Source organism: Ranitomeya variabilis, chromosome 3 (assembly GCF_051348905.1).
Source record: "Ranitomeya variabilis isolate aRanVar5 chromosome 3, aRanVar5.hap1, whole genome shotgun sequence".
In the NCBI taxonomy this organism is placed as follows: Eukaryota; Metazoa; Chordata; class Amphibia; order Anura; family Dendrobatidae; genus Ranitomeya; species Ranitomeya variabilis.
In genome coordinates, this window is record NC_135234.1 from 87,367,383 (window position 1) to 87,382,278 (window position 14,896).

The 14,896-nt window shown below is 41.6% G+C and overlaps 1 protein-coding gene across 1 annotated transcript in view; it reads right to left on the reverse strand.

Moving 5' to 3' along the window:
• Positions 1–14,896, reverse strand: part of NEK8 (NIMA related kinase 8) — a 98,186-nt gene that overhangs the window by 34,485 nt on the left and 48,805 nt on the right. The window contains exons 6-9 of the mRNA XM_077294343.1: positions 8,632–8,711; positions 6,547–6,734; positions 4,867–5,014; positions 4,427–4,503 (exon numbers count right to left, since the gene is read on the reverse strand). Coding sequence (XP_077150458.1) covers positions 4,427–4,503; positions 4,867–5,014; positions 6,547–6,734; positions 8,632–8,711 — 493 coding nt within the window. The remainder of the gene's footprint in view (positions 1–4,426; positions 4,504–4,866; positions 5,015–6,546; positions 6,735–8,631; positions 8,712–14,896) is intronic.

Below are 14,896 nucleotides of genomic sequence, written 5' to 3' on the forward strand. Positions count from 1 at the left end.
TGAACTGTTGTACTATTGAAATATTTGATTAATTTTTGTCATACCATTAGTACAAGCTACTGTACAGTCACAGCAAAAAGGTTTAGGACGGACACAAATTTTATTTTCACAAACTTTGCTGCTTCAGTGTTTCTAGATATTTTTCTGTTATCTCTATTATAAGCATTTAATACGTTTTTACATTTTTATCGACAAATACATCAAGTTTATTTAAAGATATACCGTTTTGTCTCTTTTTTTCCAAGACTTTTGCAAGTCACCTGCCTAGCTTGCTGGATATCATATTCTGTGCCAAATCCTGACTTCCTGACTGATGACCACCCATTTTTGTGTAATCAGTACTTGGAGCTTATAACAATTTATGTATTTGTTTCTCCATCTTTTTGAGGATTGACGACAGGTTCTCAACGGAATGGAGATCTGAGGAATTTCTTAGCCATGGACTCAAAATGTTAATGTTTTGCTCACTGAGCCACTTAGAAATCACTTTTGCCTTAAGTGGTGCTCCACCATGCTGGTAAAAGCCTTGTTAAATTACCAAATTCCTTCTGGGTCATTGGAAGAAATTGCTCTTGGAGGATGTTTAGACACTAATATTTATTTATGACAGTAGTCTTATGTACGGTTGAAACCAGAAGTTTACATACACTATATAAAAATACACATCTGCATGTTTTTCTCAATATCTGACATTTACTCAGAATAAATATTACTAAAGGATAAGCCAGACTTAATTAATTGAGATGTTGCCAAAAAAAAGCTTGCAAACACATGACATCATATGGGCAGTCCAGAATTGTTTAAAGGCATAGTAACCTTAGTGTATGTAAACTTTTGACTTGGCAGTAAGTAATAAAAATGCCTTAAAACATTCTCTCTCATTATTCTGGCATTTGGTAAATATTAATAATTATGGTAATCCTAACTGACCTAAAACAGGAAAGGTTTATTCTTATTTAAGGTCAGATATTGCGAAAAACATGCAGATGTGTCTTTTTATATAGTGTATGTAAACTTCTGGTTTCAAGTGTAAATGTGTGAGCCCACTCTTTTAGACGAAAAGCAACCCCACACTGGCTAGTCCTAAGATGCTTTACTATCAGCAGAACACAGGACTCGTGCTAGAGCTCATCTTTTCTTCTCTGGACAATCAAATTTCCATATGTCTCAAACAGACTGAAGGGGGCTTAATCAAACAAAATAGCTTTACCACAGTCCTCTGTAGTCCAAATCCCTGTACTTCCTGCAGAATGTCAGCCTGTCCTTGGGAGAGAAGTGGCATCTTTGCTGCCCATCTTGATCTGAGACCAGCCTCTAAAAGCCATTGCCTCAATGTGTATGCAGATGACTGACACCTGCCTGATGCCACTCCTGAGCAAGCTCTGCACTGATGTTGAATCACTCCGTAGCTGAATCCGCTTTAGTAGATGGCACTGGCACTTGCTGGATGTTTTTGGGGTACACTGTAAGCCTTCTTTGAACTGCTTTGTATGAAGTTCATGAGGATCCAATAAATGGTTGGCTTAAAGGCAATCCTATAAGCAGCAATGTCCTTGCCTGTAAACCCCTTTGATGCAGAGCAATGAATACTGCTTGTGTTTCCATGTAGGTAACCATGGTTAACAAAAGAAGACAATGATTTCAAGCACCAGCCCCCAATTAAAGCAAGTAGTTTATCACCATGACAAAGTGATATCACCTACCTAGTCCTCATTCATACTTTCTCCTGAGCTAAAGAGAACATCACTGAAATGATGTATGCAGGTGATTTTGTGGCAGGGTTGAAATTCGGTAGAAATGGAGTTTTTGTGATTAAAGGGAACCTGTCACTCCCAAAATCGAAGGTGAGCTAAGCCCACCGGCATCAGGGGCTTATGTACAGCATTCTGTCATGCTGTAGATAAGCCACTGATGTATCCTGAAAGATGAGAAAAAGAGGTTAGATTATACTCACCCAGGGGCGGTCCCGGTTCTGTTCTGGTCCAATGGGAGGCCCGGACCGCGACGCCCATCTTCTTACGATGACGTCCTCTTCTTGTCTCCAGGCTGCGGCTCTGGCGCAGGCATACTTTGTCTGCCCTGTTGAGGGCAGAGCAAAGTACTGCAGTGCGCAGGTGCCGGGCCTCTCTGACCTTTCCCGGCGCACTGCAGTACTTTGCTCTGCCCTCAACAGGGCAGACAAAGTACGCGTGCGCCAGAGCCGCAGCCTGAAGACAACAAGGGGACGTCATCGTAAGAAGATGGGAGGCCCCGAAACCGCGACGCCCATCGGACCAGAACAGAACTGGGACCGCCCCTGGGTAAGTATAATATAACCTCTTTTTCTCATCTTTCAGGATACATCGGGGGCTTATCTACAGCATTACAGAATGCTGTAGATAAGCCCCTGATGCCGGTGGGCTTAGCTCACCTTCGATTTTGGGGGTGACAGGTTCCCTTTAAGATAATTATCACAGCAAGGAATGACTTTGCAATTGATCTGATCACTCTTCATAACAATCTAAAGTTAAGGCCACCAAGATGAACTGAAGAAGAAAACTTTGTAAACATGAAAATGTCAAAGCTTTTGGCCACTACTGTACTTATAAATCAATGACAAAGCAAATGTTCTTGTTTCTTATGTGTTTAATCTAATGAAATGATTCAATAGAGTCTATATAAATAAGACTCACTGAACAAAATCACAAAAGTTCTAGTAATTCCTTCAGTTTCATAGCTTGTTATTAGACATGAGAGAATCAATTTGCGGTACTCAGGTCCAGATTCTAGGTCAGTGGTACCTGGTGGCTGGATGGAAGGCCCGCGAATCTCTTGCCTTCTGGCGTCCCAGCACGGCTTTTCATTAGCCAGGGCTGGCGCTATGTCATCTATTGCACAGATGAAGTTGCGACAGCCCTGACTAATGAAATGCCATGCCGGAAAGTGAGAGGTTTGCAGACCTCCCCTCTAGCCGCCAATTACCAATTACCTGGATGCTGGATGGGAATCTCGCGAATCGATCTGCTCATCTGTTCTTGCGACCCTATGAGATTAGGGATTTGTTATTAACATGCAGTAGTCAACATGTGTACAACCATTTACAATCTGCGGTTTCAATTATAAATGTTGAAGTTTTTTTATTATTCATCTTATGAACTGCAGCCAGAAAATCCATTGGCAAGCTTAGTAATATATTGCCTGTAAATGTAGCAATATGTAACTGTGCCGTTATCATTCGCCTAAACAAGCTGTCATTGTGAATGAGCTCCAAGAGAAGCATTTCTTATTAATTAGTTGTTTCTAGTTTGCAAACGTTCCTGTCCTTGTTTTGCAATCTGTAGCATATGCCGTTATTTTAGCAATATGGTGCCTGCCAAGCAAGTAGGCAGAAATACGGCATTTAGCCTTTGTACCTCAACGAGAGAATAGGGCTCAGTCGGATGTACATGGGATAATGCTAGAGTCGGTGAGAATCGATTTGTAGGACCCATACCATGGGCCACATCCGTCACTCTGTCGCAGTTGGATGGGAGCCCTGGGAATTGCCTCTTACCTGATGGCATCTGGGTCTCTTCTTTTGATTAGCTGGTTTGGCTTGACATCATTGTTGCATCATGTGCCACATGTGACATCACGCCAGGCCAGATAATCAAAAGAGGAGCTTCCTTCACCTAAGAGGTGGTTATCAGTGCTCCCACCCAGTGGCTACAGATTACCGACATGGCTGATGGTCCAGGTCCTGCAAATCGATTTTCATCAACTCTAGTTTTTACCTCGGTAATAAGGTACCATGTGAGGGAACGTCATAGAAGTAAATGGAGTTGCTGTTACTTAAGTCACTAAAATCCACTTATCCAGCTTTCATTCTCTTAACCAAGCAGTCCTGCCTAAACTCCCCGGCTTCTCTATAAGGGTGGTCCAGCTTTCTTTATTCAGCACTGAAAAACTGATCGAGATAGGGTGCAGTATGATTCAGCACACAGAGACAGGGTAGCAGTACTATCTGTGCCAAGAAAAGTGTGACGGTGACAGCACCTGTTATTGAACTTCACTGAACATATATGTAGTAAATCGTGGTTGTGATTGCTTATGTGCAACTGCCTGGGAGAAAAAGATGCTGGACAAACATAAAATTGCTAAATAAAAGGGAGCTTGGGGAAAAGATGGCTGGCAGGGGACTTGTGGGCAAATTTATTAAAACTGATGCTAAGGAAAAGTGGAGTAGTTGACCACTGGGTTGCCACTTTGTCTCTGTAATCAGAGGTGGAATGGCTTTGGTTCCTTCAGCTTTACTTTACACCAGTATTGATAAAAATCCCTCCTTGGGTTCTCTGTAGCACAAATCACTGTCTTTTCTTTTAAAGTGGATGCTGGAACGAGATCACCATTAAGTGACCTTTCATGTCTTTAGCTAAATCAACAGTATAATAAAATTAATAAACCTTACCTGAGTGACATCATTAAAATTGGCATGTCCTAAGCAACCATTGCTCCCGCTGCCAAATGTCATGATGATACCCCTGTCTGGCAAAAAGATGAAAGCCTGAATGAAAACAATCATTTACATTTTATTTTCTCATTTCTATTCTGAAAAATGAATGGCAAACTCTGAATTTGGCCGAATTCAGATATTCGTATATCATGGTCTGAGTGTGGTCCTCGATTTCCGTACTGAATGGGAGCCTCCTGACCCAAAGTCAACATCCTCATAGGCTTATATTACGCTGAAGAGTTCGGGTCAGAAGACCTGCGGTCAGTCCTGAAGTCATGGTCCAGACTTGTGTTATATACACGTCTGAATTCTGCCTAATATCTATGAAGACTATTAGAAATGATGTATCTTAGAGGAAGCAAGAGAGACATATCACATAGATTTTTCTATCACACCTGTCAAACAGGCAGTAAACAGGTCGCCACAGGACACATGCTTTATGGTGACTCCAGACTGGCCCTCCAGGAAGCGTGAAATGAATTGAGGCTGTGCATGCTCCGTACAGCCGGGGAGGGAAGGTGCTCCAGCACCTATTGGAGGGGCCTAAAAGGATCATGAAGAAAGATCGGTTGATGAATGAAATGTAAGTTCTAAAGACATAAAGGACATATGATGGTATAGAGGCTACAACCAATTAGCAGGATTATTTAGTCTTCTGCAAAGTCAATTGTTTGTGGATAGGCTGGATTATAAAGGTATTAAAATAACTGTTCTGTAATTGCTGCTGGAGGGGGTCTCAAGGTCTATGTTTCTGTGCTGAATCTCACAACATTCATATGACGGCAATATTTATATAATGTATATTAATACAACAATCTGCTAAGTGCAGCACTCATTATCACTTCTGTGCGGCATCAATCACTGTGTAATCTCCTATTAGTAGTATGAAACATAGATAAAAGAAGAGATTACCCTGCAATTAATATGTAGACAGTCCAGTACAGCTACTGTAATTGGGATGATTCCTACTTTTTCTATAATTCTTCATTACATCGATTCAGTAAGTTTGCACCTTATCTTGACAGAGCACAATTCATATGGAAAAGTTTGCATAGAGCTGATAATCATCTCATATTTGTTCCCATCTCATTTTTAACTATGTCGAAGTATGCATTGTGTAAAAAGATTAGCATGTCCCTGGCAGAGTGGTCACATCGGTAGTCTGTGACCCCCGGATTAAAGTCCTGCGAATCTCTTACTACCTACCGGCATCCCGGGTGCCTCTTCTGATTAGTATGCCCTGTAATGTCATCATGTCCTGGTGTGACGCATGCATGGCCTACTAATCAGATGAGACGCCGGAGATGGCAGCCGGGAATAAGAGGTTTGCAGGCATTTGGTCTGGTGACCACAGACTACTGATGTACCAAGACCGAGGTCCTGTAAATTATTTTGCTCAACTTTATTTGGGATTATTGACAGCCCATATATTCCATACACCCAGCACAAGACTAACTATAGTCCTTTTGGCATAGGTTTGGGGAATGTGTAACATAATTGTTTTTCTAATGTATGGGAAAGCATTGTCTACTACACTTTACTATGCAGAGGGGCACAGGTTTTGCTTTTAGAAAGGAAGTCACTAGTTGATGTGCGCAGTAGACTACATCTGAGACTGTTTGGTTGGAAGCTCCCTCCTATCTGCGCCCATACCTCCAAGTAACCAAAAATGAGCCATGAGCCTTACTCCCTCCTATCTTCACCCATACCTCTAAATATGAGCCATCAGAAGAGCCTTACTCCCTCCCATCTGCCCCTATACCTCAAAACATGATTCATGAACAGAGCCTTACTCTTTCCCATCTGCCTCCTTTGTTCAAGCTGCATAGGAGCTGCTTATACAAAACGGAACAATATTTTTGCAAAGTTCCTAACAGCAGAAAAAAAAATGCAAAAGTTCACAAAAACTCATATGTGCCCCAAAGAAAGTAATGAAATCATACCCCACTTAGATCATGGGAGTAGTCACCATCTCAGCCATTGCCCATTTTTAGGAATATTACCATGGCCTTGTTATTACTACATGAAGGACATGTATCTTGCATGTACCGTGGGTCAGAGTTCATGATGCTCACCTCCCACATGATAATCCTCCCAGATTTGGTGACTCCGGCTTTCTGTGTTCTGCCCGCTGACACCTGGACCACCTCTGTATTCAGCATTGGCAGGCGGAGGGGAGTGGCGATCCCACTACCCCAAGTGTAGACAGAGGACAGAGGGGGAGGAATACCAGGCTTTGCAGGATAATACCCCACACGGCCACCTGATCAGAAGAAATCAACACACACATGACATTTGACTTCCGAATATTCTGCTCCAGCACAACAAGTCCTGGCAAAACCCGGTAATAATGGGAAATAATGGAATGTGCTGCCTTTGGCTCAGTATAGGCACCTGTCATGTTAAATTAATGAGCGGCCAATCTGTATCAACGTAGAGACAAGGTATAGGATGTTCGCAGGAATGACAAATGATATCTAAGTAGCTTCTAGGAAATATTACATAAATTCAGAATCAGAAGAACACCACAAAGAAACAAGCAGCGGCTGGTACAAGACTGAGTTATGGGCGCCCAGATGGTCATATTCTACTGCTGAGACCGCGTATAACATGTATAAATCACCACCTGTAGTACAGAGAACCATCATCCACCTCAGAGAAATTGCATGTAAAAAAATAATTTTTATAATAATTATTATTTCTCAGCAAATTTACAACGTGTCATTCTGGCAAAACTTCATATGCAAATACCTTTTGTGCGAGCTATTGGAAGTAGCAATCCTAAAAGTCAATATCAATCCTTTAACAAGCCTTGCCATATGACCTAGGACAAATATCAACCCAGAATCTGAACTTACGGACACATGTTTCAGGATGTTGCCCCTCCTCAGTGCAAAGCATGAGATCTGATTTGGCTGTATGACATGTATGGGCTTGTGTCTGAAAACTGAGATTTTGGTTTGGATTTTATACTAGGTCATGTGGTAAGGCTCGTTAAAGGGTCAATATTGACTTTTAGTTGCTACTTCCAAGAGGTGGCACTAGAGTTAAAGTTCTCTTCCTCTTTGAAAAGGCAATTTACATATTTAATTTCCCAGAGGAGCCTTGCACGACCTATAAGTCTTCTTACCCTGGCATGCTACTCTCCACAAAGAGCAACTTTACCCTTTAGACCACAGTCAGAGGCCTCTCACCTAGCCAAATCAGATCTCATACTTTAAACTGAGGAGAGGAAACACTCCAAAACACGTCTGAAAGTTATGATTCTGGTTTTGTTTTTATCCTGTCATGTGGCAAGACCCGTTAAAGAGTTGATATTGACTTTTACGATTACTTCTTCAAGAGTTCAAGTCCTCTTCCTCTCTGAAGAAAAAATTTGCATACTTAATTTCCAAGAGTAGCACTGCATGGCCTACAAGTCTTGTTAAAAACACTTTAGAAATGACCCTCCTACTCTATACAAAAAACTTTAATTAATCAATATTGTTTGAAAAGGGGGGCTTGTAACCAGAGGTACGTAAATAGGATAGGGATGTTGACACTAATAAAGGTCTAACGGTTTCCCTACCTTGCCACAAATCGTTAGTTTTTTGGGTTTTGTTTTTACGATATACTTTGTATGGTAAAAATGATATGTCAATATAATTCTCCAAAGTCAATACGATTACAGCAATGCCAAACTTGTATGTATATTTTTTTTTACTACATGGTGAAAACAAATTTGGGGGAAAAAAAAATTCTATGATGGTAGTGTAACTCAGTAAGTATCTGCTGGGAAAGATGCAGGTTCAGCTCCTGAGTCTGCATCAATGATAGGGACCCGACATAAAATGTATATAGCAGAACATGTGTCAGGAAGAAGTTAAACTAGTCATATGCTGGTTCATGTGATTGGTAGATGACAAATAATAGTCTTTATTACTATGGTCTTTCTTAGGATCTACACCACATAATGCCAACATAGAAATGCTATCTCCTTTATTACCTTCTGGGAAGAACCCTCAACCCTCAATCTGTTCGGTCTACCAAGAATCTGTAGAACAGTAGAGCTGTCCGCATGACATTTTACACCAGATAACAAATCCATCTACACATCATTATTATGAAGTAACATTTGTAAGAAATGAAATATAATAGAGATCAATCTTGGAAATCCTCACCATGGGATCTGGCGCTGGGGATCCGGCCAGCTGGCCGTCCACGAGTTACCGCAGGCATTGACGCCAGAGGCTTCTCCACTCTACAGAGAAAAAAGGTTCATTCATTCAGATTAAAGACATTATAAAGAGAAACCCCTTCAGACTCCGTAATGAATAGTTATTCAGCTCTACAGAAATTGAACGTCCAGGCTTTAGTTTGGTAGCACCGGTCACTGAGGGAGGCCCAGACTCATCACCTACATTTAAATAAAATGTGAACATTGACACACAATGCTAGCACAATTCCATTACCAAAAAGGGAGCAAGACGTGTGTCGCTCTACAGCTCTGCAACAAGATTAATGGGATATTCCTCTATGGGTACGTGGTGGCCTATGGCTAGGATGATGGCGCAGAATCCAACCTCTAGGACCCCCACACCCCAACAACTGTGAGAATAAAGAGGCTGTGGCGCTGCTGGTGTACCCAGCTCTGGTTTTTCTCTGTACAAGACAAACCAGAGCGATGCAGCTCTATGTGAGCGAATGGAGTCGGCTGTGGTTCCTGTAAAAAGAGTTATCCAGGGCAAGAAAAAAAATATATGAAAAGGAGTCGCCAAGCTAAAGCAGCCCCTTCATCCTCAAGTTTGGTGGGGTCCTAGAGGTCAGACCGTAAGTGACCATTCAATTATGACATATCCTAGTGATACGCAATGACTTACTAAGATGAAAGCAACTCTTCTATAAACCCAACTGGGCGCTGGGAAGGGACCTTCTGACGCTCAGCGAGCACCAGCAATGTATCCCATTAATTAGAATAAGACCTGTACATACACCAGATTGGGGAGGTGTGCATGACCCGTCAAGTATAGAATTCATTTCATAACACAGGTCTGCAAAAAAATTTTTTTCAAGAGCTGTTTTGGTTATTCCACGTAATCTTTATGTTTTTAAGCGCGCTGAATCCGAAAATGACCTCCGTTTTGTCATAGGACATCACGTTTTCTGACAATTTAAGTAACTATGTTAAATAAGACAATACCTCAAAATAAATGAAAATAGACTCATAAAATTAATTTTTTATTACAAATGTTTCATGAAAATCATTTTTTAACTGCAATGAGCTCACTAACACACACTAAAATCGATTCTTCTTCCCTGTGAGGCTTCTCTTGGTACATTTATGCTTGTGAGTAGCATCTGGAATGTCTCTCTGAAGCGTCCAACAGTAGTCTGCCATCATTGTAATGCTCCATCTTCCCTGGTATCTTCTTTCCATCACTTTAATGTCCTGGTGGAATCGTTCACCTTGCTCTTCACTCACAGCTCGCAAATTTTCAGGAAAGTTGTCAAGGTGGGAATGGAGGAAATGCACTTTCAAACTCATCAGGCAACCTAAACCTTGAAATGCTTTCAGCATTCGTCCGACGATTTTTTTGTAGTCAGGGTCTTTGTTATTGCCTAAAAATTTCTCTACGACCTCTTTAAATGCAAACCACCCTTCTTTTTGAGGATGCGTCATGGTACTGATAAACTCTTGATCAGCTATAAGCCTTCTAATGTCTGGTCCGACGAACACACCTTCCTTCAACTTCAACTCATATGACAAGCTAACACGAACTGAGAAGAAAAAGTGTGAACAGGCGAGAACCAAGATAAAACAATTGAATCAAGCCCGGGCATGTCAGAGCCTGCTCGTTCAGCTTGCAACATGTTGATGCTGGTTTCATTAGCTCACTCTGAAAGTTATTTTCTTTGAAAGTTATATTTTTTTGGCATTGTATATCTTCAATGCATTGATGTGAATTAATTAATAGTAATTTTGACTTTCAAAACCCTAAGATAAAAAAAAATACCAAAAATTGAGAAAAATATACTAAATTTGAAGAGAATTTTGCATTTTGTGGCAAATCCTGACATCCAGGATTATTTTCAATATTTTTTTCATTTTCAGCACACCAAAATACATGGAAATTAGATGAAAATAATCAAACAGCTTTTTAGTCGCAGACCTGTGTAATCATTATTGATGGCTGACATCTAAAACTGTCACTGTCAGTAGGTTCATGAGTTATCTTTTTTGTGAATTAGCTTGTTCATTTGATAGTAGTTCCTATGGGGGGTACCTCTGTCTCCCCCAGTTGAATGGAGTGACTTCGCACATGTACTGGGCTATCTCCTGCAGACCCATAGAGAATGATTAAGCAGCGTCCGATCATGCCCACAGCTCCTCCATTCAGAGGACAGGCGTTCCACTTTTCGGTGATCATGGAGGTCTCAGCGGTTGGAACCAACTGATCTAAAAGTTCAGCTCACCTACTGTATCCTCACCCATCCCTTGTAGATTGTGAGCCCTCGTGGGCAGGGTCCTCTCTCCTCCTTTACCAGTTGTGACTTGTATTGTTCAAGATTATTGTACCTGTTTTTATTATGTATACCCCTCCTCACATGTAAAGCGCCATAGACTAAATGGCGCTATAATAATAAATAACAATAATAAAAGTTTCAGTAACCTCTTAATCTCTTTCTACTAGGATACATCTCATTGCTTAAATTATGTGATTTTCTGATTTACGCAGAGTTGGTACTACAGTTAGAATGACAATCTCTGCACGGTGCTGCAGACTATAATATCACTATATAGAAGAAAAAGGACCATAATTGGTACATTTTGTGATCTCACAATCCGTGAATGTGGGATGATGGTGGGTGACATATTTGTGGAGTAAAAGCAATATCGTTGTGACTGTGTTAGGTAGGTGGTACAGGTGGGGTAAGAAGCACGGTCATGAATTCGGCAGGCACAGTTTACAGAACATAATGTCAGCTATGACATTGCAGAGTCACGTAATGAATGCAGCGTGTATAAGTAAAAGTCATTTCACATGAATCATAGAAAAGTAAGGCTATATAACCAGGTGCATGATTTCTTACCGGCAATTATCATCACAGCACGTCCTAATAGCCGTGACATATAAAGATGGGAAACACCACCTACACATCCCACTCCCCACACCAATACACACTAAACTGTGGGAGGATGTAGTCATTGCCAGATGACAACTAGTGTTACTTCTATAGACGCAGAACTATAGAATGTATTCCAGCAAAAGAAAAATATCTAACACTGTTATTCTCCGATGAGTTATATGTCCTGCAGCAGTCACGACTGCAGCCTTTTGCCACTGACCACATTTTAATGGAGTGCATAAAGAGCTCGCATGAGAAAAACCATCCCCTGCTAGGCTGGGGGCAGACAGCCATAGATTCTCTCATCCAAGAGAATCAGACGATTATGCAAATGACACTGTGATCAGAGCGTGGTCAGAGCGTGGTCAGAAAGTGGTCAGAGAGTGGTCAGAAGGTGGTCAGAGAGTGTTCAGTGCGTGGTCAGTGCATGGTCAGACAGTGGTCAGACAGTGGTCAGAGAGTGGTCAGTGCGTGGTCAGTGCGTGGTCAGTGCGTGGTCAGTGCGTGGTCCGATTCTCTCAGTTAGGCCGGGACCACACACAGCGAGATGCGGCCGAGTCTCGCAGGTTAAAACCAAGCTCTGGCACCGGCACTCCAGAGCAGAGCGTGCGGCCGCATAGCAATACATGGAGCCGCACGCTCCGCTCCGGAGTGCTGGTGCCAGAGCTTGTTTTTAACCTGCGAGACTCGGCCGTATCTCGCTGTAGTGTGACTCCGGCCGTAAAAAGAAGATGGACAAAAAAAAAGTGTCCATCTTCTGCATTCGCTGCGGAAATCGAACTGCACTCTAATTTCATCTAAGCGTGGTCCGATTTTTCCTACAAGCTCATTGACTTGCATGGCCGAGTGCGATCTGAATAATCTGAATATCATATGAAACTCTGGCACGCAGCGATTTTTTTTTCCTCCGATATGTGCACAGCCCCATACACTAACATTCGTCCGATATTTTGTCGAATCACACTCGGATAGATAATACGATCGTCTGTATGAGCCTATAGTCAGAGCAGAAAAGTGCATGTGTCAGATTTTGTCAGAACCAGCCAACAATAATTTATATGGAGAGTTTCTTTAGAGCCCTTTATGGTAAATGCCAGGATTAAGAATGACAGGACATTAACAGGATTAAAAAGAAAGGAGGAGGTGTTGCATTGTATGTTAGGAAAATGCATATCTCTACAGAGATCCAAGCTTCAGAGACTGGTAGCTCTGTAGAAACTGTCTGGGTAAGAATTCAAGGAGAGAGGAACAGAAAGGACATTATTGTAGGTGTTTACTATAGGCCACTTGGACAGAGTGAAGCTATGGCTGAACTGTTTTTACATCAGATGTCTCAAAACAGTACAACATAGTTATGAAGGGAGATTTTTACTATCCAGATATTTGTGGGAATTTCTCTCAGGCAAAAGTAATGGGTCCAGAAAATTCTTATCTTCTCTTGCTGACAACTTTATCTTTCAAAAGGTAGAAGAGCGAACAAGGGGATCTGCACTCTTGGACATAATTCTTACCAACAGTGGAGGATATGATTGAGGAAGTAAAGGTGGCCGGGAATTTAGGAAGCAGCGATCATTGTTGTGATTTTGCTTTTTGCTCCCTCTAGTGGTCATTAGTGATTTGACTCTGGAGCTTCTGTCTTTTCCTATATCCTCACCTGGGCCGTTAGTTCAGGGGCGTTGCTATATAAGCTCCCTGGACCTTCAGTTCAATGCCTGGCATCGTGGAAATCAGAGCTAATCTGTTGTGCTCTTGTCCTATGATCCTGGTTCCTGTATTTCAAGCTAAGTCTGCTTCCTTGCTTTTTGCTTTTGTTTAGTTTGGTATTTTTGTCCAGCTTGTTCCAATCTGTATCCTGACCTTTGCTGGAAGCTCTAGGGGGCTGGTGTTCTCCCCCCGGACCGTTAGACGGTTCGGGGGTTCTTGAATCTCCAGCGTGGATTTTTATAGGGTTTTTGTTGACCAGATAAGTTATCTTGCTATATTCTGCTATTAGTAAGCTGGCCTCTCTTTGCTGAACCTGGTTCATTTCTGTGTTTGTCATTTCCTCTTACCTCACCGTTATTATTTGTGGGGGGCTTGTATCTTGCTTTGGGGTCCCTTTCTCTGGAGGCAAGAGAGGTCTTTGTTTTCTTCTCCTAGGGGTAGTTAGATTCTCCGGCTGGCGCGAGTCATCTAGCGATCACCGTAGGCATGATCCCCGGCTACTTCTAGTGTTGGCGTTAGGAGTAGCTATTTGGTCAACCCAGTTACCACAGCCCTATGAGCTGGATTTTTGAATCTCGCAGACTTACACGTTCCTCTGAGACCCTGTCCACTGGGGTCATAACAGATCATGCTCTCTTCGAATTTTGGATTACAAGAGGAGAAAGACCAGCGAGGACTCAGGCATTAAGGTTTGACTACAAAAAGGCAGATTTTAATGGACTCAGAAAGAGGGTAAGAAAGGTCCAATGGTTGAATGTTCTAAATGACAGAAATGTTCAAGAATGATGGGAGATTTTGCTAAATGAAATTCTCACTGCACAATCGGTAACAATCCCAAAAAGAAGGAAGAATTGGAAGAATTTAAAGAGATCAGGGTGGATGAACACAGAACTTAATCACTTGCTAAAAAGGAAAAAAGAAATGTATATTAAATGGAAAGAAGGCGGCATATCTAAAGAAGAATATAATGCAGTTTGCAGGACATGCAGGGTAAGAGATAGAAGAGCTAAAGCCAGTAATGAAGTAAGGCTTGCAAGGGAGACGAAAGCAGTAAGAATGTAAGTCCGTAAGGACAGGGTTCTCTCCCCTCTGTACCAGTCTGTCATCGTAAATTTGTTTACTGTAAACGATATCTATAACTTTGTATGTAACCCCTTCTCATGCACAGCACCATGGAATTAATGGTTCTATATAAATAAATAATAATAATAAAAAAAGATTTGGGGTGTATGTCAAAAGCAAAAGAAAAGTCAAATATGCTATAGGATTTTTACAGTATAAAAAGGGTGAAGTGGTCAAAAATGATGTTGAGAAGGCCAAACTTTTAGATTCCTATTTTGCATCTGTGTTCTCTAAGAAAGCAAACGTAACGTCAACTTGTCTTCATGGTGCCATCGAAGGAATAAAAAAATTCACTCTATCCATAAACAGAGAGATGGTGAGGGTGAAGAGCTACCAGGATGGTAAGCGAACTGCAAAGTATTTCCTACGAGGAACGGTTAAAGGACCTGGGAATGTTCAGCTTGCAAAAAATGAAGGCTAAGGCGGTCTACAAATATCTGAAGGGATGTTACAGTGTAGAGGGATCATCATTATTCTCATTTGCACATGGGA